Source organism: Ochotona princeps, chromosome 18 (assembly GCF_030435755.1).
Source record: "Ochotona princeps isolate mOchPri1 chromosome 18, mOchPri1.hap1, whole genome shotgun sequence".
NCBI lineage: Eukaryota > Metazoa > Chordata > Mammalia > Lagomorpha > Ochotonidae > Ochotona > Ochotona princeps.
In genome coordinates this window covers 2,556,113-2,577,420 of record NC_080849.1, presented here as the reverse complement: position 1 = coordinate 2,577,420, position 21,308 = coordinate 2,556,113, and the positions used below count along the sequence as shown (strand labels likewise).

At 55.3% G+C, this 21,308-nt stretch overlaps 1 protein-coding gene across 1 annotated transcript in view; it reads left to right on the top strand.

The window, feature by feature from the left end:
• The window catches only part of ZNF407 (zinc finger protein 407), a 399,980-nt gene extending 391,575 nt beyond the window's left edge, over nt 1-8,405 (top strand). Inside the window, exon 9 of the mRNA XM_058676858.1 lies at nt 7,076-8,405. Within this exon, the coding sequence (XP_058532841.1) occupies nt 7,076-8,391 (1,316 nt within the window). The 3' untranslated portion in view covers nt 8,392-8,405. The remainder of the gene's footprint in view (nt 1-7,075) is intronic.
• Nucleotides 8,406-21,308: the final 12,903 nt, after the last annotated feature.

Here is a 21,308-nt window from a genome sequence, read left to right as displayed (position 1 = left end):
GTGTGTTCCCTCTCATCTGCTCGGGAAAGATGGGAAGAACAGGTGAATGTGACTACAGAAGTGGTGCGGTCTTCTCGTAGGCCTTGCCAGAAAGGCCAAAATGACATGAGTTCAGTTGGCCCTGTCGCCTTTTCGAATCAGCCTGCTTGGTCGAGGGGTGGCCTCTAGTGACGTTGCCTGGGCTTCTCATTTGCATAATTTTACTTTTAAGGTGCATGCAATATGTACAACTTATGAAAAATAGGTCTTATCTTCTGGTGCTGTGTCGTCTGCGATGGGAGTCTCTAGACTGTCGGGGGGTATCTGGGAAGAGGTCTCGGGGCATGCTCATCTCTGGACTGCATGTGCAAGGCAGCCTGTGCTGGCAGGCAGGCAGCTGCACCAGAAGCAGGGGGCGCTGTTGCTCAGTGGCACTGGAAGGTCTTCCAGAAGATTCACCCACTGCTCCTTCCCACGGCTCGGGAGCCCTTTTGGGCCCTAAGTCCTGTCCAGCCATGTCAGTCAGTAGAGCCGATGTGGGTGAGACCTGGCTTCCCAGAGGGCACCAGGGAGAAGCACCGCCCTGCCCGGTGGCTGAGGGGAAGCCTGGCACCCAGTTGGCTCTGCAGTTTCAGCTGCACCCCTGGCAGGCCTGCATAGGATCCGCCACTGTCCTCCCCTCCGTTTGTCCCAGGTGGGAGCAGAGGGTCCCCTCCGGGTCAGAACACACCACAGGTGCCACTCACCACCCTGTGACACTGGCTGCCACGGTTTCCACCCGGAGTCGGTACAGCACACAGGTCCCACACAGCCAAGGAACGGTTCGCTCCTCCCTCCCTCATCCCCAAAACCTGTCAAGATAACCTTAAAGGACCGCGCTTATGTTCTGAGTGAGATCGGTGTGTGTAACTCCCTGGGTCTGGCACAGCACGGCACTGCATAGGGTGGGTGACTGTCAAGGTGAAATGTGGGCTTTTGTTCTTTGGCATCTTTCGTGCTAATGGAAACAGCCAGGGCCATGGAGACTCTTCCTGGAAAGGTGGGGCACCTGACAGTTACATGTTTCCAGCTGGAGAGGAAATGTGTTAGGACTTTCTCCAGGAGTCTTTGGTGGTGAACTTGAGTTGTACCCCAAGATACTGCTGACAGAATTTAAAAACAGAGTGAAACTTTCAGTGTCTAATCTTGCATCCTGGTTTGTCGCAAGAATTCCCTTTCCCAAACCCGCATGGCACATCTCAAAAAATTGAATATCTGAACTGAGATGACAAGGATTTCAGGAACAGCGCGAGTGGGTCTCCAGGAAGCAGTCAGCTCCGTCTCTTCTTGTGGAAAGTGGCCTTGGTGACATAGAGAGTATGGGAATGACTTTGGCTGTCAATCTTGAGTGTTTGCCTAGAGTGTGAGCAAATATGGGCCAAAATGCCTTTTTGTTATTGTGTTGTGGTAGAGCTAGCTCATATGAAGGCCAGTTCTTACCAGCATGGGTATTCCGAAGGTTTCAAATGACCAAGAGCAGGCCTGTACTCTGAATGACTTCAGTAGTGTAAGTGGTCATGTTTAACAGTATTATCAGAGGCCCAAATAATGTGCAACTTTGGACCAGATGCTTCTGTTTTTGTGAATTTTAGTAACATTGATCAGAATGATTTCTAACTCTTGGAAACAGTGGGAAAAAAGAAAGAAAGAAAATAATGGAGAAATATGCAGTATTAACCAAACTGTGTTCTCAAAAAGGAAACTAGCGAAGTAGTTGGTTAGTTGTCAGGATGTAAGCAGAGGGGCTGCTCTGGCCCAAGTTGCCCTTCTGGCACCAGCCCAGCACCCAGGCCTTTCTGCTCACACAGAGGGAGTTCTTCAAGGCATGGGGCGTAGGTGAGAGGGTCCCCAGCAGGTGGCTGTGTCAACATGGGCGTTGCACACTGCTTCAAACAGGTGTGCAGGCAGCTCTAACAGGGCATTCTTCACAATGCCAGCAAATTGTTCTTGTCTATAAATTGAATAAATTATAGAGCAACTATTGATATTGATTTGACTGGCTAAACTATTGGCGACTGATAACGTAAGAATAATATATTTCCTGCCTCAAAATTTCTAAAAGGTTATATTTCATTGCATTTTAATTTGTCATTTTTCCTTGATTCACTTGAGAAACTTATAAGCTTTAGTGACATTAAAATATGGCTCTAATTTATTAGCATAATCTGTTAATATTGTTTCATTTTAATAGACATTAAGTATGATTTCTTAACATTCTTGTGAAAATTACATCTTAAAATTGGAGTTGAGAAAAATTACATGTGGCTTAAGAATTACAATGTCATGGTGCCACATATTTTTATGCAGAAAATATTATTATTATTATTTTGTCACTTCCTGCTGAAGGTGCTTCAGTTGTGACAGCAGAGCACCCAGCATTTTCAGGCATGAATATAAAATCCAGGCTCCACGGTGTCTGAGACGCAGCCTAGCAGTTGGTAAACATTCGGAACTGTTGCAGAAGCTGAGAACTGTGAACTGCGCGCTGCTTGTAGCAGCACGGTGGTTACATAGGACATTAGTGCAGGGGCTGGAGACGTGAGGCATCTCGCCCCACGACGCGTCGTTTTAATGCCTTCTTTATCTGCTACGCGAGGCATGAAATCTACTTTCGCTTTTAGAACTGCTAACGACCTTTGACCTCTTTACTGGAGACACAATGTGACCTTTCTATTGTCATCAGCTTTCATTCTCCTGAAAATTCTATGAATTTTTATTACAAGGTTTTTTTTTTTAGCCAAGCTGAGCTTCCACAAATTACTTGCCACAGATGAGATGAAGTCGTTGGAGTGGTGTGGAGAAGTTTTACAGCCAGCCAGCATGTGTGCTGCTGAGGCACCCAAGCCTGTGTCCTACAATGTCATACACCAGTAACTGCTGAGCCTACGATTGGATAAATACATCATTTTCTGGAACATTGATTGTTCTATAAACCCAATGGAGTATTATGCTCTATGATCAAACCATTTAGATTGTGTGTAGAGCACAGAAAATGCCATATTCAGGATGGTACTAAAAGTGCCATTTGTGTATTTTATGGATGTCATTACAGGGGAAACTTCTCTCTGTAGGCCCTGTTTACTGCAGAATTTTTTAGTCTGTGATGACATTTTTCATTCACAACGTATGCCTTCAAGAGAGGGGGCCCTTGTCTTACTCGTTTCATCTGAGTTTACTGCATGAATTCTGTACATTTTAATTAAATGTAAGCTTAACATAAGCCCTGGGTATCTGTTCTGTGGAGAGAAATGAGGGCAGCAGAGACCAGCACCCACGCCACGGGAGGCCGCCAGGTGCAGCGGCCCCCGGGCCAGCAGGGCTTCCGCCTGGCACTGCGGCTGCAGGTCCCTTGTCAACTCGAGAAGCTCACCTCAAGGAGGACACTGACAGGGGCTGCAGCATCCTGGGGACGTTCAGGTGCCATGAGCCACAATTCCCCACCCTAAAAACCCTTCAGACACTTCCCCACCGCACCCCCGAAACCCCAGCTCCAAGCCTTGGGAACGCGTTGCTGTGCGCCGGGGGGTGACGCCGTGTGCTGGGGGGCACTAAGCACACGCTGCGGGTCTGTGACGGTGCTTGCTGGCTCTTCATCTTCACACTGTTCTGTCACCCAGAAGAGACCACTGGTCCAGGCACGCTGTTGGGCCATGGAAAGCCAGCCTTGTCTTCTTCTTCTTCTTCTTTTAAGATTTATTTTATTTTTATTGCAAAGTCAGATATACAGAGAGGAGGAGAGACAGAGAGGAAGATCATCTGTCCGATGATTCACTCCCCAAGCGGCCACAATGGCCTAAGCGAGCCAATCCAAAGCCAGGAGCCTGGAGCCTCTTCCAGATCTCCCAGGCAGGTGCAGAGTCCCAACGCTTTGAGCCGTCCTCAACTGCTTTCCCAAGCCACAAGCAGGGAGCTGCATGGGAAGCGAGCCCGTCAGGATTAGAACTAGCACCCATATGGGATCCCAGTACATGCAAGGCGAGGACTTTAGCCGCTAGACCTCCACACCAGACCCCAGCCTTGTCTTTTAAAAATGTGAAGTGCATTTGCAATGTTACCATGGGCATCTATCAAAGGTACACATAGGCTGGCTTCATGGTGGGGACTGGGCAGCTCAGGACAAAACCCGCACAGTGCCCATGCGCTCCGCACGCTGGCCTACCTGGCCATGTGCAGTGGAGAGCCGCAGTCCTTTCCTAACGAGGGCTACGCACTGAAGGGGATTTGCCAGTAAATGCTGGTTGGAGCCCAGCTAGGACTCAGACATTCACATCACTTTAAGTGACACTTGAACTTCTACATTGTTCAACATTAATTCATTATGGTTGAAATGGAGGAATCTTCAGTGGGTGAATCTTTTTCAATCTGAGCGAGGCTGTTATGTTTTATAGGTGCCATTTTTCAAAGCAGTACTGACAGCACTCGAAGTTATCAAGACAACCCTTCTGTTGCCTTGATGACCTGTGAAGGGCCAGTCAGACTGCTGCTGCCTGGGGTCAAGGTGCTGGTGCTATTGGACACACCGTGGCACACCCCATCCTGGCAACCGTGTTCACCCCCACAGCCCAATCTGCTGACAGCCCTGGACCAGGGTAGGGAAGGGCACCTCACTGGAGCGGGAGGTGATGTCGCAGAGCCGCCTTCCTGTGGCGGGCAGCTTCCTTCACCAAGGACCGCAGCCTTACTAGTTCAGGGAATGGCAGGACTGGGGCGGGGGGCCATGGACCAGGGTTGGCCACAGGTGAGCGGAGGTCCATGGCAGAGGAGATGGGCCTGGCAGGCTTCTGCTGGAGGCCACGCCCCTCTCTGTCCTCTGAGAGTTTGGAGGGCTCCAGTTCAAGAGAAGATGGTCGGTGCAGTGCAGAAGCAGCCCTTCAGTGCTGGCTGGCGGACTGTGGAGTCCCTGGAATCTCACACTCGCTTCTGAGTTCCTGAACAGTGAGACTGAAGGGTAGACAGCAGGTTCCAAGGCAAGCCACCCAAGCAGCCTGGGTGATCCCTTCAGAACAGTCCACTTTGGGTACCCAGGGACGTGGGTGCTGCATTCCCCCAGGGTTGTGGGCAGACGTCAGGAAGTCTCAGTGGTGCCAGCTGCTCTGTGTCCTCTTGCCAGGCCCATCAGCCAGGGGACCCTTAGCCACACACAGGGATGCCCTGGACCCTCCTCCAGGAAGGGTTGGTTGGGTGAGTGGGAGGAGCTTGGAGGTTGGTGGGTGGGCAGCCCTCTGAGTATGGAGTTCATCTAAGTGGCTGTGTGGGTCACATCTTGACCTGTGGTTCTGTTTCCATAACGTATGTAAGAGTTCCAGTACAGAGGGCTCCCTGGGAAGGAAGGGTCAGCAGACCCAAGGTTAGCTGATCGTTTCAAACACAAGGTGATGGCTGTGAGCCTGATGTGTCTCCTGCACTTCCTGCCTGAGCTGTTCCACCTGCTGCAGACAGGCCTCGTCTAGGGCCTGGGCCCGGATAAGCACAGTGGGAAGAAGCACCTTGTTGCAGAGCAGTGTCATGGCAAGCAGAACCGTTTACAGTGAATACGCTCCATCATCTCCTCTTTCCCCTTTGGTAAGCATGAGCAGTACGGCCGTACTGTTGGAGGCAGGTGATGGAATTCCACAGAACTGCGGTTGCTGTTGAGATCTGGACAGGTTCAGTATAGACCAGGTGCAGAGCATTCTCTGGCCCAGGGGAGGAGGGGGAAAGCCAACTGACAGGAAATTGGGATTTAATGAAGAAAACAGGAACTCTCCCAGCAGCCAGCCTCTCACAGGTCCAAGCCACAGGGCCACTGTCAGCCAGGCTTCCCCTGTGAGTGACCGGACAGGATGTCCTGAGTCGCAGGTGGCACAGAGAATGTTGTGAGGGTGTGCCTGGTCAGCCATCCTTGCCACCTGCGGGGCTGTTCCATCCCTGCTCACACCCTGCAGCCTCAGGTCCATGAGATGGGCTTGGAGCTCCTGGCCGTGTCGCCCAGGCCTTTTGGGACCCCTCGGCCTTCCTGTCCCGCTTAGAAATGGCAGGTTGTGAAGGTTGCGTGGATACCCAGGCAGGAGCCGACACCCCTTTTCTGGCATCTCAGGCCCCAAGCTGGGGAATTCCCACTGGCCCTCCGCCGCCCCTGGGTGCACAGGCTATGTTTATTGCTGACATTGTTTTCAGGGGAATATATGCAAGGCTTCCATTCTTCCTGTTGATGAAGTAAATTGTGTATGATTAAATATTTAAGAGGTATTCCTGGGAGCATTTAGCCTAGAGGTTAGGAATGTCTTCATCCAAGTCATGGTGCGTGAGTTCAAGTCCTACCTTCCCATCCAGCTGCAGCTTCCTAACAGTACGGACCCTGCAAGGTGGCAGGTGCTGGCTCCAGAGCGTGGGGCCCTGCTACCCAGTTGAATGAGCTCCTGGCTCCCACTTGGACCCAGGCCAGCCCAGCTGTTGCTGGCATTTGCAGAGTATATCAGAGGATGGAAACTAACCCCGTATCTCACCCCCTCCTTCAGTCTTGCTGTCAAGTTTAAAAAAAAGTTTTCTAGAGTGTGCATTTTGTATCGCAGGTGACACACTGCCTAAGATGTGTGCATCGCGCGGAAGGGGTCTGCCTGGGGCCCCTGCTGGCCACCCTGGGCCTGCCCACCCTGACAGGTCATGGTCATGGTCAGGGGCTTGGGCCTCGCTGCCTGTGAGGGAGCCCTGGATGGCTCCCTGGCCCAGCCCGAGCTGGTGCAGGCACTCGGGGAATGAGCCAGCATACAGATGTTTCACTGCCATACTCTTTCACTCTATTTCTGCCTTTGAAATATGAAAAATATTTTTAATTAAAAGATCTGGGTTGGAAGATAGTGCTGCTGTTGATGTCTCCGAACTCCCAGATGGTGACTATGTCAGAAACGGCCGTGCTGCCGCCCAGGAGCGCGCCCACGAAGTGCCACCGGCGTCCTGACGGGCACGCCCGGCTGCTGAGCAGTGCTCAGGTTGCCATTTCCGTTCCACAGCAGAACTGTCTTACTGTCCATCCTCGAAGCCCTTTGTCCAGGCCCTGACTGATCCCTGTCTCCCACAGGCATTGTTTCCAAGTCCTACGAGTGCCGCCTGAAGGGACAAGGAGCCACCTTTGTGGAGACGGACAGCCCGTTCACGGCCGCAGCCCTGGCGGAAGAGTCTGCTGTCAAAGAGAAGGCCCTGCGCGGCAGGAGGCAGGCCCCGCCCCCCGAGCAGGTGCAGCAGTTGATCATCATCCAGGGCTACGACGGCGACTTCGCCCTTGACGCCTCCGTGGAGGAGACGGCTGCCGCCACCCTGCAGACGCTGGCCATGGCCGGCCAGGTGGCCAGGGTGGTGCACATCACCGAGGACGGACAGGTCATCGCCACGAGTCAGAACGGGGCCCACGTTGGCGGCGTGGTGCCCGGGCCCGTGCTCTCGGAGCCGCTGGCCGACGGAGCGGCGCAGGTGGTGGTCGTGGGGGGCTCGGTGGAGGGCCGCGGTGTGGACGAGGCCCTCAGCCCGGGGGGCGCCGTCGTGCAGCAGGTCGCCAAGCCGGAGGTCTTCAGCCTGTCCGAGGCCGGGCCGCCCGACGCCGCCTCAGCCTTGGACGCCCTGCTCTGTGCCGTCACCGAGCTGGGCGAGGCGGAGGGCAGGGCTGGCAGCGAGGAGGAGAGGGGGCAAGCCGGCCGCGGGGATGTGCTCATCCAGCTGCCCTGTGAGGAGGCGGCACACACGGGCGCCGTGGAGCCCGAGGCCCCGGACGTCCAGGAGAGCCCAGCGGCCATGCAGGTGCTGACCCACGTGGTTCGTCCGTCTGCCATCGTGGCGTCTCCAGAGCGAGCCCAGATGGCCTTCAAGAAGGTGGTGCACGGGGTCCTGCAGTTCGCTGTGTGTGACTCAGCCGCCGCCGGCCAGCTCATCAAGGATGGCGTCACCCAGGTCCTGGTCAATGAGGAGGGCGCTGTGCACATGGTGGCGGGGGAGGGCTCCCAGATCCTCATGCAGGAAGCTGAGGCCCCCAGCCTGAGAGTGCAGGGCGAGCACGTGGACCTGGTGGAGTCCCACGGGGACATCTCGCAGATTATCGTCACAGAGGAGCTGGTCCAGGCCATGGTCCGCGAGTCCAGCGGCAGCTTCCCCGAGGGTGCGACACACTACATCGTCACGGAGCTGCCGACCGGGGCGCAGGGCGCGGACGTCTTCTCGCACACCGTGGTAGAGACGGCCGGCTCTGCGGATCTCCTGCGGCCTGGGGCTGCGCTGGCGGCTGAGACGGTGGCCCCGGGCGGGGCGGAACAGCTGACCAGCGTGGTCATCTACACCCAGGACGCGTCCCCTGCAGCGACCGTGATTCAGAGCCAAAGGGAAAATAACGAGCTCCAGGAAGCCTGAATGGGGGTGCCGGCCCTGCCCCGCCACCACGGGCCGCCACGGGCCGCCACGGGACTGCAGCCGAGGGCACCTGGGGCACCGGCGGCCCGGCACACATCTGGCTTTAGCATTTGATTCTAGATTTGGTTGAAAGTTGAAGCAGCGGTCATCATCGTCAGGTAGCAATCCAAGCCCATCCATATTTCCTTTCTTTTGAAAGTTTACGATAACACTTCCCAGACCAAAGGAAGCCTGTTGGTTCATTTCATCTATAAATCTCCCTTCAAACTTTTTCGCTGTATTCATTGCTCTGGTCGCACTCTGCGTATAAGAAATATTAAGCCTATGGCTAAGAAAGCCTGGAAGTTTATTTAGAATAGACCTTGGTTAAGGCGGCCAGTGCCTCTGACTTCGCTCCATGCCCTGGGCTCGGTGCAGTGGGCACTCTGGACAGTATGGCTCATCTCACTACCTTGCTTTTCATAACAAATGTTTGTTCTTACGGCTATCACTTTGCAGAATCTATTTGTGATTTATGGCAGTGTGAAAAAGCCATCCCCTCCCCCGGCCGGCGCTGGCTGTGGACTCACCGCAACTCTGGAGTGCAAGTTCAGGTTCCAATTTGTTTCTAGATATGACTGCTCTTATTTCTCCTCCAAAATTGTACAATAATCCCCTCTCTCAGACGCAAAAATTGTTTTCATTTTATTTTCTTTGAAATAAAATTGTAGCACTGAGAGCAGCGGATGGTGTGTCATTCATGTGCGCCACCAGCCTGATGGCAGCCGCGACGGCAGGACAGCCACACCAGCCAGTCCCTCTTCCTGCACTCCCGTCCGGCTGGTGGACAGCGTTTCCAGCAGCCCTCAGGTAGAATCCTGTGTGCGGCAGGATGGCCCTGGTACACCTGGGGGCAGCAGTGTTGCCTAGCCTGGTGGGTGCCTGTGTCCCCTGAGGGGGGAGAGAAGAGGAGGGACAGGGGAGGGGAGACAGCACGGGGGAGGGGAAACAATGAGGACAGGAGAGAGGAGACAGTGAGGACAGGGGAGGGGAGAGGAGAGGAGAAGAGTCGAGGGCAGAGGAGGGTTCTTTGTTTCAGTGCAGAAGCCATTAGGCCCTCTTCCCGGGATGCCCAGCAAAGGGCACTTGGGGCAAGGGCTGCTCTGCCTCCTTTTCGCATCCTGGGACCACCTCCCATCGTTCACGACCCTCCAAGAAGCAAGCCACAGCACCTCAGGCCTGGCAGTCAGTTGCCTGGCAGTCAGGTGCCTGGCTCGCTGGTTCTTGGAAACACAGTCTCCAGGCAGCAGTGACAGGGCTGACTCTAGCTCGGACTGGACAAGGTGCCCTTTCCAAAAGGAAGGCCCTTGCCAAGCCTCTCGTACGTGTTCAGGCTGGGGGAGTGCTGTTTGCAGCGGGAATCTTCCTGACCAGTGATTCCCGCAGAGCGCGGCCCTGGACAACTAACCTTTCCGTCACAGGCCAGGGCATTGACACTGACACGCTGCAGTTTACGTTGGGGTAAATATGTCTCAGGTGGCATTTAATCCTTTATCAAGCCTGCAGCGTCACCCACAACATTGGCGTGCCTGCCAGCGAGAGCAGCACGAGCTGACTGCAGACCCGCTCAGTGGCCACCACCCTGGCCTGCAGCAACCGACCAAGAGCGATCCTGCCTGCCCCCTTCTCGTCCCTCCTCACACACCTGCTAGCATGTCACACAAGCCGGCATGCACTGTCTGCACCTTGCCTCACCAGGCCGGCTTGAGACAGGACAGCAGGCAGTGTGCCCCCAATGTGTGTCTCGGGAAGGTGAGATCTGGCCAGGTGAGGTCCTTCCTGGGAGAGGCGCAGGAACCCGGAGGCCCAGAGGATAGGTGCTCATCAGAGACTCAGCCTGGGGCACATGGTGTGGGCTGGGGCCTGGGGAGGGTGGGTGGCATGTTTAACGTCAGTCACCTGCAGAGGGAGGCAGGCTGGGTGTGCCCAGACCCCTTTGAGGAACAGATGCCCCTGTGCCCCAGCGGCACAGCAGGAGCCAGAGCAAACGGCGGGCAGCAAGAGTGCTCAGAGCAGGGGCAAAGGCGGTGTGGGTTTGCAGCGACAGAGCCTGCAGTGCTGGGCACTGCTGCAGGGGAAGCAACCGAGCACACTTGGGGCAGGGCAGAGTCAGGTGGCAGACAGGCCAGGGTGGCCACACAGCCCCAAGGGCAGGTGATGCGAAGGACGGAGCTGGGCCAGACTGATTCGGGAGGATCCTTGCTGAGAGCTGGTGCAGCTAGGACACAGGGCCAGGCACGGGCTCAGGCTGAGGCCTGGACCAGCCTGCGGGGCTGGGGACCACTGCTGGGGACGCTGCGAAGTCTCTCAGGCAAGAACCCCTCTCCTGAGGCGGCAGAGTGCGTGGGCACTCTGGCCGGTGGGGCTGCGCCTCTCCAGCTCTGGCATCCTGTGTCTTCTTGAACACAAAAACCAAAACCATGGGCTCAGGGAAGAAAAGGGAGATGCGGCGCGGAACTGGCCTGCAAGCCCATGGTGGATGGGGGGGCGAGACCCAGTCGGGAGAGCTACCGGCCCCGGCCCACGACTGCCCCTCCCTGGGCACCCCCGTCCCCCACCTCCTCCAGGGTGATATCATTTTACACAGAGGAGAAAGTTCCCTTGCGTGGCAGTTATAGGTTTCGGAAGCACCTTCTAATCAGGGATTGGTGATTCATTCTTAGCTTCAGCGGGCAATCCATCTGACATGTAAGGGGAAAAATTAGCAGCTGTCACCGCATGATGAGTTAATTTCCTGATGGGCCTGACACTGAAAAGCCATTTGGAGACATGGCGACGGCTGACGAGGGAACCTGGAGCAGCTTTATAATTGGAGATGAAGAAAGGGCAGGAAAGTGGCTGGGGAGAGCCGCCAGGCTGCGAGCCGGGGGCTGGGCGTGAGGCCCATGCTGCCTTGCACAGGTGCACTGGCCATGAACCGACTGGGAGGTCAGGGCTGGGGCCCTGGGCTGGCCGCCCTACTCCTTCGCCTCTGCCCAAGGTCTGCTGGGGTTCAGAGAGCAGGAGAACAGCGTGGTGCTCCCTGGACAGGCTCCTGGCAATCTGTCATTAGAGCTCAGGGCTCCAGTTGTGGGATAATTTTTGTAAATACCATGAACTAACCCATGAAATAAATCCAGAATCTAGGAGTAGGAGGCAGGCGAAGGTGCTCGGTGTGGAGGAAGGGAACCGAGACAGCGGAGACGTCTGTGGTCCCCACAGAGGGGGCTGCACGTGCCCGGGTGAGAAGGATGCGGAAAGCCAGTCAGGAGCTGGAGGGTGGAGAGGAGCCACGGAGATAGGCACACTGAAGCCGGGCAGCAGGGAGTGTGCTTGCGCAGGCCTCATTAGGGCTCTGGGCTCAGGGTCACAGCCCCTGATGCGCCAGCACCCCCACACGGTGACCCAGGGGTGGCCCACTGCAGAGCGCGGCCCTCCTGGACTGTGGGTGTGCAAGGCCTGGTGTTCCCCCCAAGACCTAGGCTCCTCAGCCCAGCACGGTGCAGGGGCCTGGGGCGGGAGTGGCAGTGCCTGTTGCAGAGGCCCAGGCCCAGAGCTAAGTGAATCCAGCCCAAATCTCAAAGGCCCAGACGTACTTCCTCTATGGCTGCCTTTTCAGTACCTTTTAATAAATTCTCTCAAAATGACCTAATTTCAACATGACTTTCAACATCATAAAAAAACAATTTATAACTGGGCTAAACATGAACATGTGTCCCAGTCCTCTTGCTGGTGCCCGTTCCCCACTCCCAGGCTCAGGTTTCCCTGGTGGAGGAGTGGCCAGCACCCACCTGGGGAGGGCTGGCCCCTTCACTTCTGAACCAAAAACAGCAAGCCTAATGGACACCCCAGGGTCTTCCGCTGCTGCCCCACCTGGGCACTGTGTGCCCTAAGGAGAGGTGGGCATTGCTGGCAGAGTTGCAGCTTGCGGAAGGCCTGCCCAGCTGCCCGAGCCCACGGTGGGAGCCGCAGCACTAAGTGTGCCATGAGCACCAGGCCCTGCGCCCGGCCCTGTGCGCACTTTCTCTGGAGAGGCTTGCCTTCCTTCTTTCTTGCTTGTATATGAAAGGCAGGGAAGTGGATGAAGAAAGTACAGTGTCCCAGCCTCTAGTCCAGCCCCGGCACCAGATGCCCGCAGCAGCGGGGACTAGGCCAGTTCCTTACAAAACTGTGACGCAAAACCTGTAGGTTTAGGGGATCTCGAGTGATTCAGGCTCGGTTTCCCCAAGACATGTCTGCTGGTGGATCTGGCGGTCCTGGGCTACGGAGGAGCCGAGGCAGGAATGGAAAGCACATGTTCAGCATGCTGCTCCTGCCTACCGCAGCACGCCCTGGTGCAGTCTGTGAAAGGAGGTGGCGGGCGGGTCAGGTGCCAGCCGTAGGGAGGGTCGGACGGCTCCTGCTTGCGACTGCCAGGCCTTCCTGTCCAGTAGCGCCCAGAGCAAGGTTCCCTCAGACCAGGTGCTGCAGATCACAGCTCCTGGCAGGGGCTCTGGACTGGCAAAGCCCCTGGCTCACCTGCAGTGGCGGGGTCCCTCGTTCTGACTGCAGATCGGCTTCTGAGACCTGCGGTGAGCCTCAGGAAGATGGAGGAGGCTGTTTCTGGAAGCCACAGCCAAGTGTTCCTCAGGACGGCCCTGGGGGCGCACTGCAGATACTGCCCTGCAGCAGCCGGGCCTGTGACCCCACAGGAGGAATCCTGAGCCTGAAGGAAGAGAGCAAAAGCCCCTTGGTCGCTGCAGGAGGAACCGGGAAGGAGCCTGGGTTACAGGCTGGGAGGCTCCACGCAGCAAGGCCCCCTGACCCTGTCCTCAACTCCTGCCTCTGGCACCCTGCTCACCAACACCCAGCCCCAAGGCCCCAAAGCTGACTGGGCAGCACTCACCTGCTGCTTTCTAAGGGGCTGAGTTTGGCTGGAGACGGGGCCTGTGGTCATTTGTTCCAGGCTACGGCTGCAGCCAGGATGGTGGAACTACAGGGGGCTTGGAGCCTAAGCGTGAGGCAGAGAGGGATGGGCTGGGGTGGCCATGCTGCCCACAGGTGGCAGCTGCTCTGCCATCCCTGCTTCTTCCCCACACCTGAGCCTGCTTTCCTGCTGTACTCACTGCAGCGAGCTGGCAACCAGGCTATTCCAAGCCAAGCCACAATGGGAGCCGCAGAGCCCAGGAGTCCAGAAACTTCTAGACACTGACTGCACATCATGGGAAGAGGAAGGCTCTTACCTGGGGCCAGAAGACTGTGCAGTCTTGTCCCACCTGGGCTCCTGCAGGGTGGCCTGAGGGTGACACAGAGGGGCACTGCACAGAATAGCGGTGAGCTATCCCTGGGACTTCATGCTTGCTGACCCGAAAGACCCCCATCCCTTGAGACAGGATTCCTTTCTATGTTGGCTGCAAACACACCTTTGTAAGAGGCTTCCTGATGAATGGGAATGCATCCTCCTCACCATGCCCAGGGCAGTGCCGACCTGGAGCTGGCTGGCATGGAGGCAGTGTGCTGGGCCACTCCCCGCTGGGGCTGCGCTGACATCATTGGGACTCTCCAGCCACGAGGACCAGCTTGGGGCAGAGGGCACGCTGGCATCTCCAGGTGCACTCAGGCAGGCAAGGCCCTCAGCAGCGTGGGCCACAGCTGGCCAAGAAGGGAGGCAGCCATCTCCTGCGTGTGGCTTCTCTTCTGGTTCTTTAGAATAAATGTGTGCAGCCAATCTTCTTGGGGAGGGGCTCGGGGGAGTTGTCAGACCCCACTGTGGACCCCACTTTGAGCTGCACCTTCTGTTTTTGCCACTTCGTGACTACGGGCAGCTGGCGCTGAGTACGGTTTAGGTGGTCCCAACCCCTTGCTGCGACTCCCGGTCTGCAGAGAGCTCCCTGCCCGCCAGGACCGAAGGGAGGAACTCGGGGGTCAACGGCTGTGGTTCCCAGGGCCCAGGCTGCCTGCCGCCTGCTGCCTGCCACTGGCTCCTGCTGAGGCCACTGGTGGATAAACTGTCCACTCTGGCAAAAGGCTCAGGAAAGAGATTGCAGAGGCAGTGTTAAAGAAAACCCCGAAGAACACACGTGGGGAAGAAGAGAACGTACGCTTCCATGAGTTGCCAGCTTTCTACGCTCTTAAAAGTGACCATAGGAGAACAAGAAAGAGCTCCAGAAAACTAAAAATACAATAAACAGCATTTTTATTTCCACCAAAGGTTTGGACAACAATGTCAAGAAAACTTCGCCGAAGACAGGACCAAAAGACAAATTGTGTGGAGGTTTTATTGAAGAACGGGATCAGCACAGGAGCTCTAGGCTGCCTAACAGCAAATGTGGAAAGAAGTGGGAAATGGGAAGAAAGACATGAGCTCAAAGAAGAACGTTTACCAGAAGCAGGAAGCCACTAAGTGCCCAGATGACGAGAAGCTACACTGGTTCTAGCAAAGTCCCTGAGTCCGGAGTCTGCAATCCCAAAAGCCCTGGGAGAGGAGAGCCGCAGACCAGGGACGAGCCTCTGCCTCAGCCATTGTCACTCTCACAGAAAACCCCCAGGCCAGTGCTCCTGGATCTGGGGCTCAAGGGCATGGAACTGGCGGGCGTCTTAGCTGGATGACCCTGTGCAGTGGAAGTGCAAGTGCGTGAGAGAGATCAGAGGTAAGAGGAGAAAGGCGAGAGCAAACTCAGAAAGCCGAGCTCGCTTTGTGACAACCTGCTCTTCCGGTGACCAGTCCAGGCCTGAGACCCCCGCCAGGCAGGCGTTCGTTTCAGGCAGGCAGTGCCCTGTGCCCTCCTCCCACTGCGTCAGGGACCAAGCGTGTCCAGACCACAGCAACAGCAGACTTCCAGAAGGCTAACTGGATACCAGAAGCTAGAAATGTCTTTAAAACCCTAAGAGAAAACCCAACTCTCAAGTAGGGATTCTATATCTAGCTAAACTGTCAGCCAAACATAAAGGATGGATAAATGCATGGTCACGTATACGAACTCTCCAAAGATTCGTGTCCTGTTTTTGTGAAGCTACTGAAAGATACGCTCTTACAGAAATAGGTGAGTCTTGGCATTTAGGAATTCGAACTCAACATCGGAGCGCCAGTGGGAATTTCCGAGGTAGTGATTAATAGAGCAGCCAAGAGGAGAGCTCTGAGCAAAAGGCCTCTGATTCGCACAGATTTCATGAGGGTCTGGATAGTTTGAAAACCATGAGTGACAACACATGAAAAAATCTAAACTGATAAAACAATGAGATAGTTATTACTACTAAAAAGAGAAACAACCATAGAGGAAACACACATTTTACTGCAGTGTAATACTTGGAGCAATGAACAATTTATATAGTGATAATATTCATATTGAGTACGAGTTTAATACCATGTTACTGTGGTTAAGCTGGGAGGAAGGTGGGGTCAGGAACAGAAGGGGAAAGCAAGAATACTGAATCCTCACCTGTTTTAAAGGGAAGCTAGAAGGCAATGTCTGGACATTGTATCAATTTGTGTGTTAATAAGCTGCAACAGCCGTTTCTTACCTAAATGGCCAGCTAGCACAGGAGACCATCCGCCTGCCCGAGATCAACCCCAGAGAAAGCCCGGAGGGAACAGGGAGCCAGCAGAGTGTGTGGGCAGCTGTTCTGGTTGGTGTGTGGTGCAAGCGAGCAGGGAAGGGCTGAGCCACTCGCTGCTGTCCCGCCAGAAGCAGAGACAAGCAGACGGTCTGGTCTTGCTGCAACCTCAAAGGCATCCTCTCCAGCCTCGCCTGCTGGTTCCGAGTGGTGGTATACAGCCCTGGTGCAGGAGATAGCATGGCTGGCAGCAGGGCAGGACAGCGACCAGGCTGGCAGCAGAGAGGCATGGCGACCTGGGCGCCCCTGCTCCCCGGGGCCAGCTTTGCAGACTTCCTCCTGTGCTGCTCAGCCCTGTGTATTTCAACAGTGAGTTGTGTGATTGAAAAAAAAAAAAGATGGAAAATAAATGCTAGTGTGAGAAGTGCACACTTTTGTATCTTTAAAAAAAAGAACGCCATCCTCCACACAGGGAGTTGGAGAACTGAAGGATTGCCCGTTTCCTTGGTAAGCCTGGCAGCTGGCTGGCCCCTTGCCACGCTGGTCTAACCCTCTGCCTCCCAGAACAAGTTAAGAGAATTGCCAAATCACCAGCCACGGAGCAAGATGTCCAAACAAAGAGGCCTTTCCTGGCCACAGGCCGTGTGTTGAGGCCACTTTAGTCACTCCTAGTCCCCCCAGCCCCTCACCCCTGCTGGCTACTGGAAGGCAATTGAGCCGGTTGCTTCAAGTGGACTGATGTTAATTCCTACGAATTAACTATCTAATAATCATCCTGGCCATGTTTAGCTATCTGAGCAACAGACAAAATTACATACTACTGTGTGCCACGTAACTTCCACAATCTGTGTTTAAATAGTCACAAGTGATTGGACGCGCCAGCAGACTCGTGGAGTCTCAGTGGTCCCACTGACACAGCCTGCCATCTTGAGTCTTTCCACAGCTCAGGGTAAGGATGAAGAAGGGGAGTGAATAACCACGGGGTGTGTGGGTACTTGAAATAGAACACGTTGCGAGCCCCTGGCTTCTGAGGAGTGCTGGCCTCTCCAGGACTTTCTGCTACCCTTGGTTTGCTCATGGGAGTTGAGGGTGGAAGAGACGTCCACCCTGAGGTCCTCCCACCTCCACGTGTGCCGCCCGGGTGGCTGCCCCGTCTTCACCCCGGTGCGCCCCAGGACACTGGCATTCTGATCCAATCAACCACAGATGCCACATCAGGGCAGTGGTGCTGTGGGTCCCAACCTCCCAGCCCCCAGCTCCTATGGGACTCCAGAGCAGGTGGACTCCAGGGAGGCATCTGTGGTGGTCCTACTGGAGGGAGGGAAGAAGGGGCGCTGGGACCCCGCCCGGAGGGATGTTGCTTTTCCCCTGCAGCACCCCTCATGGGAAGAGGCTTCAACTGGAAACAACCTGCTGGAGGTCTGGAAGAGTGGGTGCCCAGTGTTCCTCCTCCTTCATGTGTCTTGAAGAGCTGCTCTGCTGGGCCTCGCAAAGCCCGCCTGAGTCGGGTGGCGCAATCAGGGGCCTTGTGTGCTTGGGCCTGCAAGTCGAGTTCTTGCATGCTGGATGGGAGTCCAAGTGCCCCACAGCTGGCATTGCAGTATCAGTGCATCCTGAGCCTGAAAGAGCAGGAAAGGTCATTACTGCGCCCATTTAACTCCCCAAAGGCTAGATGCTGTTGACATTTGTCAACATCCTTCAGTCTCAGCAGTAAATGACACTGGATGGCTCTCTGGGTTCCCGCCAAAAGGCCCAGGCCCTGGAGCTGAGAAGGGTGACCAGACAAGATCAGTCCCAGCAGGACACAGCAGCTGAGGAGAGGAACCAGCTGCCTGGGGCCTTCCAAAGGAACTGGAAAAGGATCTCGCACCTACAGCACTAATCTATTTCAAATAGATTACAAACCCTGAACACCAGTGCCAAGAGAGTAGCAAAGGAACGTCTAGATTAGACCACTCCTAACAGGAATTCAGTAGTAGGATCTGTGACCAGAACTCTGAATATATAGAAATATTTGCCAGTGAGTCCCACCTGTTCGGGGCACTGTGCACAGATAATGTCTGCTGTCTGCCCCTTCATTGCGTAGCCTTCACCATGAGAAATTCCAGGGTAATTGAGATACGGCCCTGCCCTGAGCCAGATGCGCGCGGGGGAACTGAGCAGAGGCATACGGAATGCCAGCACTGCCACCCAGCTGGTCACACAGGAGCCAATCAGCTGTCAGCACGAACAGCTGCTGACCTGGGAGAAATCGCCTGGCAGTGACGACCTGGCTGGGCTGTGTCATGCTCAGGACCCCATCCGACCCTGACCCACCTTGTTAGGCCCAAAGGTGCTGAGGGACATGGGGCTGGATCACCACAGAAGGACACAGCTTCAGTGTCAGCCCTGTGGCAGCTGGATGGTGGACGCTTACCCACCCCAGGCATCCAGTTCTTGTCTCCCATAGTGGCTGCGAGCCAGGGGTTGTAGAACTGCTAGAGTTGACTGGGTCTGCCTCAGGGTCAAGATCTGCCATCACTTGGAGGCTCACTGAGCCGGGAAGTTCACTCAGAGTGGCTTCGTTGTAGGGGCTCCCATCCACTGCTCCAGTCTCCACGGAGTGTGGGCAGCTTTCCTCACACGAAGGGGCCCAGCGAAAGGCTGCGGGAGGGGGATTTGGCTCCTTCTTTGAGGGTTTGGAGGAAGGGGCAAGGGATGTCACATAATTTGAGGACATGCTTGAAGGTCAAGTGTGAATTCTCTCCTCCGGGCAGCTGATCTTGTCCAATGTCGAAATGCACCAAGCTCTCTGAGTAATGCTTCTCCCAGCTTAGTCAAGGCCTTTGTAATGGCTATTCTAGAAGCGTCTTTCAGCAGGGACAGTTTCTTGTCATCAGTGGAATCTCAGCCTTAGGTCCTTCTCTCTGGGAGGTCATTCCCAAAGCTTCAATCATCGGTCAGAGCCGGGAAGGAGCTGATCTGCTGGTCGCCATGCTGCACCCACTGACAGCTCAGGAACGCACATCTCTGTCCACCCCAGACCATGCCGAGCCTGCAGATGGAGCAGCCCAGTGTCCATCAACCCGTGTGCAGGCCATGCCAAACCAACAGTGTGCAGAAGAGGCTCCACCCCTTCCCTGCCCCTTTCTGAAGAGCAGCACATCGTGTCAGCCCCATTAGTTTCATTGGGGATTTCCTTGAGATGGATCGGAAAGGCACCTCGTTCCCCCAGAGTCCCCGGAGCAAGTCCCTGCTCTGTCTCAGCCCTGGTAGAGACGCCCGCATCGAGTATCAGGGTGCCTGTGCTTGACTCCCGGCTCTGCACCTGTCACTGGCTCCCTGCTAATGTACAACCCGCCAGGCAGCAGGTGATGGCTCAAGGGCTCAGGTCGCTGCCATCCACAAGGGAGACCTGGGTTGGGGTCCGGGCTCTTAGCTCCGACCAGTCCCAGCTGTTGCAGGAACCTGGAGAATGAACCAGCAGAGGGAGATGTCTGCCTCTCAAATAAATAAATAAGTGTTAAAAGTAAACTTTCAAAAGATGGAATCAATGCTTTCCCCTAACAGCCATTGCTGAAAACTTCTCTTTCCCTAAAGATTCTCTCCCAGTGGAGCTCAGCCTGAACAAGGTGTGGGCTACAAAGCCTGCGTGTGCGCCCTGGGAGGCCCAGGCGTTCACACACCCGCGCTCCGTGCGTTCCTTTCACACGCTGGAGGCCACGCAGACAGACACGTTTTCATTGTTGTCGGCTGCACAAAGCCTCCGTCCTCCGCTGTGAGGAGTCGCTTTAATTTCGAGAACTCTCCTCCTTTTCCCTCTGCTAATGACCCCAACCTTCCGCAAATGACTTCTCGCGTGTCCGTCTTCGTTTTACATCTCACTGTCGCCTCACGCTCGCTTTCTCCCCTTGGATTTCCCATTTTTCAAGCCATGAGGTGGATTTCAGCTCCTTCTTCCTGTCTTGGATTGCCTATTATCTACTGCAAAGGTCATTTCAAGTGTAATTCAGCTTCAATTACTTTATTTTCTAATTGCCAAATTTTCTCCCCTGTGTGTCCTCTTTCTCCATCTAGGCCTCTTGTCTCCTACCCATCCCTCTTCCTAAATTTCACTTTCCAGGGACTTCTCTGGGCTTGTCAGCTCCTGACAATGGAGGGGGAAGGATTTGTTGGATCTGCTCTGTCCATGGCTAACTGTTGCGTGCCCAGAGCCAGGTCCTGCAGAGCAATGGGAGGGCAGGGGCCCTTCCTGGGAGAAATAGAAATAGCAACTGAAAAACCCATCCCCGAGGCTGGAGCATCCCGAGAGCAAAGCCTGGCTGGAGCTGAGAGTCACGGCTGGCGCGCAGAATTCTAACCTCTGCGGAAGCTTCTCAGCGTGTGGAAGGGTGGAAGACGCACAAGGCAACGCCAGCCCCGCCGAACCTCAGGGAAGTATGTGTGCGTGGGTGTCACCCATGTTCATGTGTGCACACGTGTGATGTGCATGCGACACCCATGTGCCTGTGTGCACACATGTCTCGGTGTGCAGTCATGTCTGCACATGTGATGTGTGTCGCCTGTGTTCCCATGTGTGCAGGCAAGTGTGTGATGTGCACGTCATCCATGTTCCCATGTGTGCAGACATGTGTCTGTGTGCAGGCGTGCACGCACGTGTGTGGTGTGTCTCCCGCGTTCCCGTCTCTGTGTGCACACGTGTGCACATGTATGGTCTGTGGATGTGCACGTGGCTATTACAGGTTCATGACTGCAAGCAGGTGATGGGGAACAGGGATCCGGTGGGATTCCTGCATTACTGGGCTCTGCCTCAATTCCTTTCTCAGTGGTTCTTGCCAAAAGCTTCCATCCACAGCTCTTCCTGCCCCCGAGGAAATACTGTCCCAAGTCTGGGTAAGCAGGCTCCGTCTGCAGTGTCTTCAGCTGGCGTCTGGCTTTAGAGGAAGTCAGGTCTGCTTGCTGGCCCTGGCCTGGCCACAGGAGACTTCCCACCTCACCAAGCAGACGCTGCTGGGCTGTGAGCCCTGGCGGGAGGCCCGCCTCAGCCCCTGGCCCCATGCAAGGCCTTTGTGGTTGTTGTCCAGAGGTGCTCTGAGCAGGGCCTGTTTGGTTTCTTTTTCTAGAAGCAAACATCAGAAACAGGGCTTTTTATTTGCCCCCATTAAAGCCTAACAGGTTCTTGGACTGAGGGTTCCCGTTGATCAGCTGCGTCCACGTTGGTGCCTGTCTCATTGCCAGAGGCTGCTCTGGAACCACTGCCTTCTCCAGGAAGCTCCCCGGGTTTTTCCAACTCCCACCCAGGCTTCAGCATTTTTACTTTTCTGACAAAGACTTGGTGGAGCAGACCATTGGAGACGTCCACACCGCAAGGGGGGCTTAACTCACTA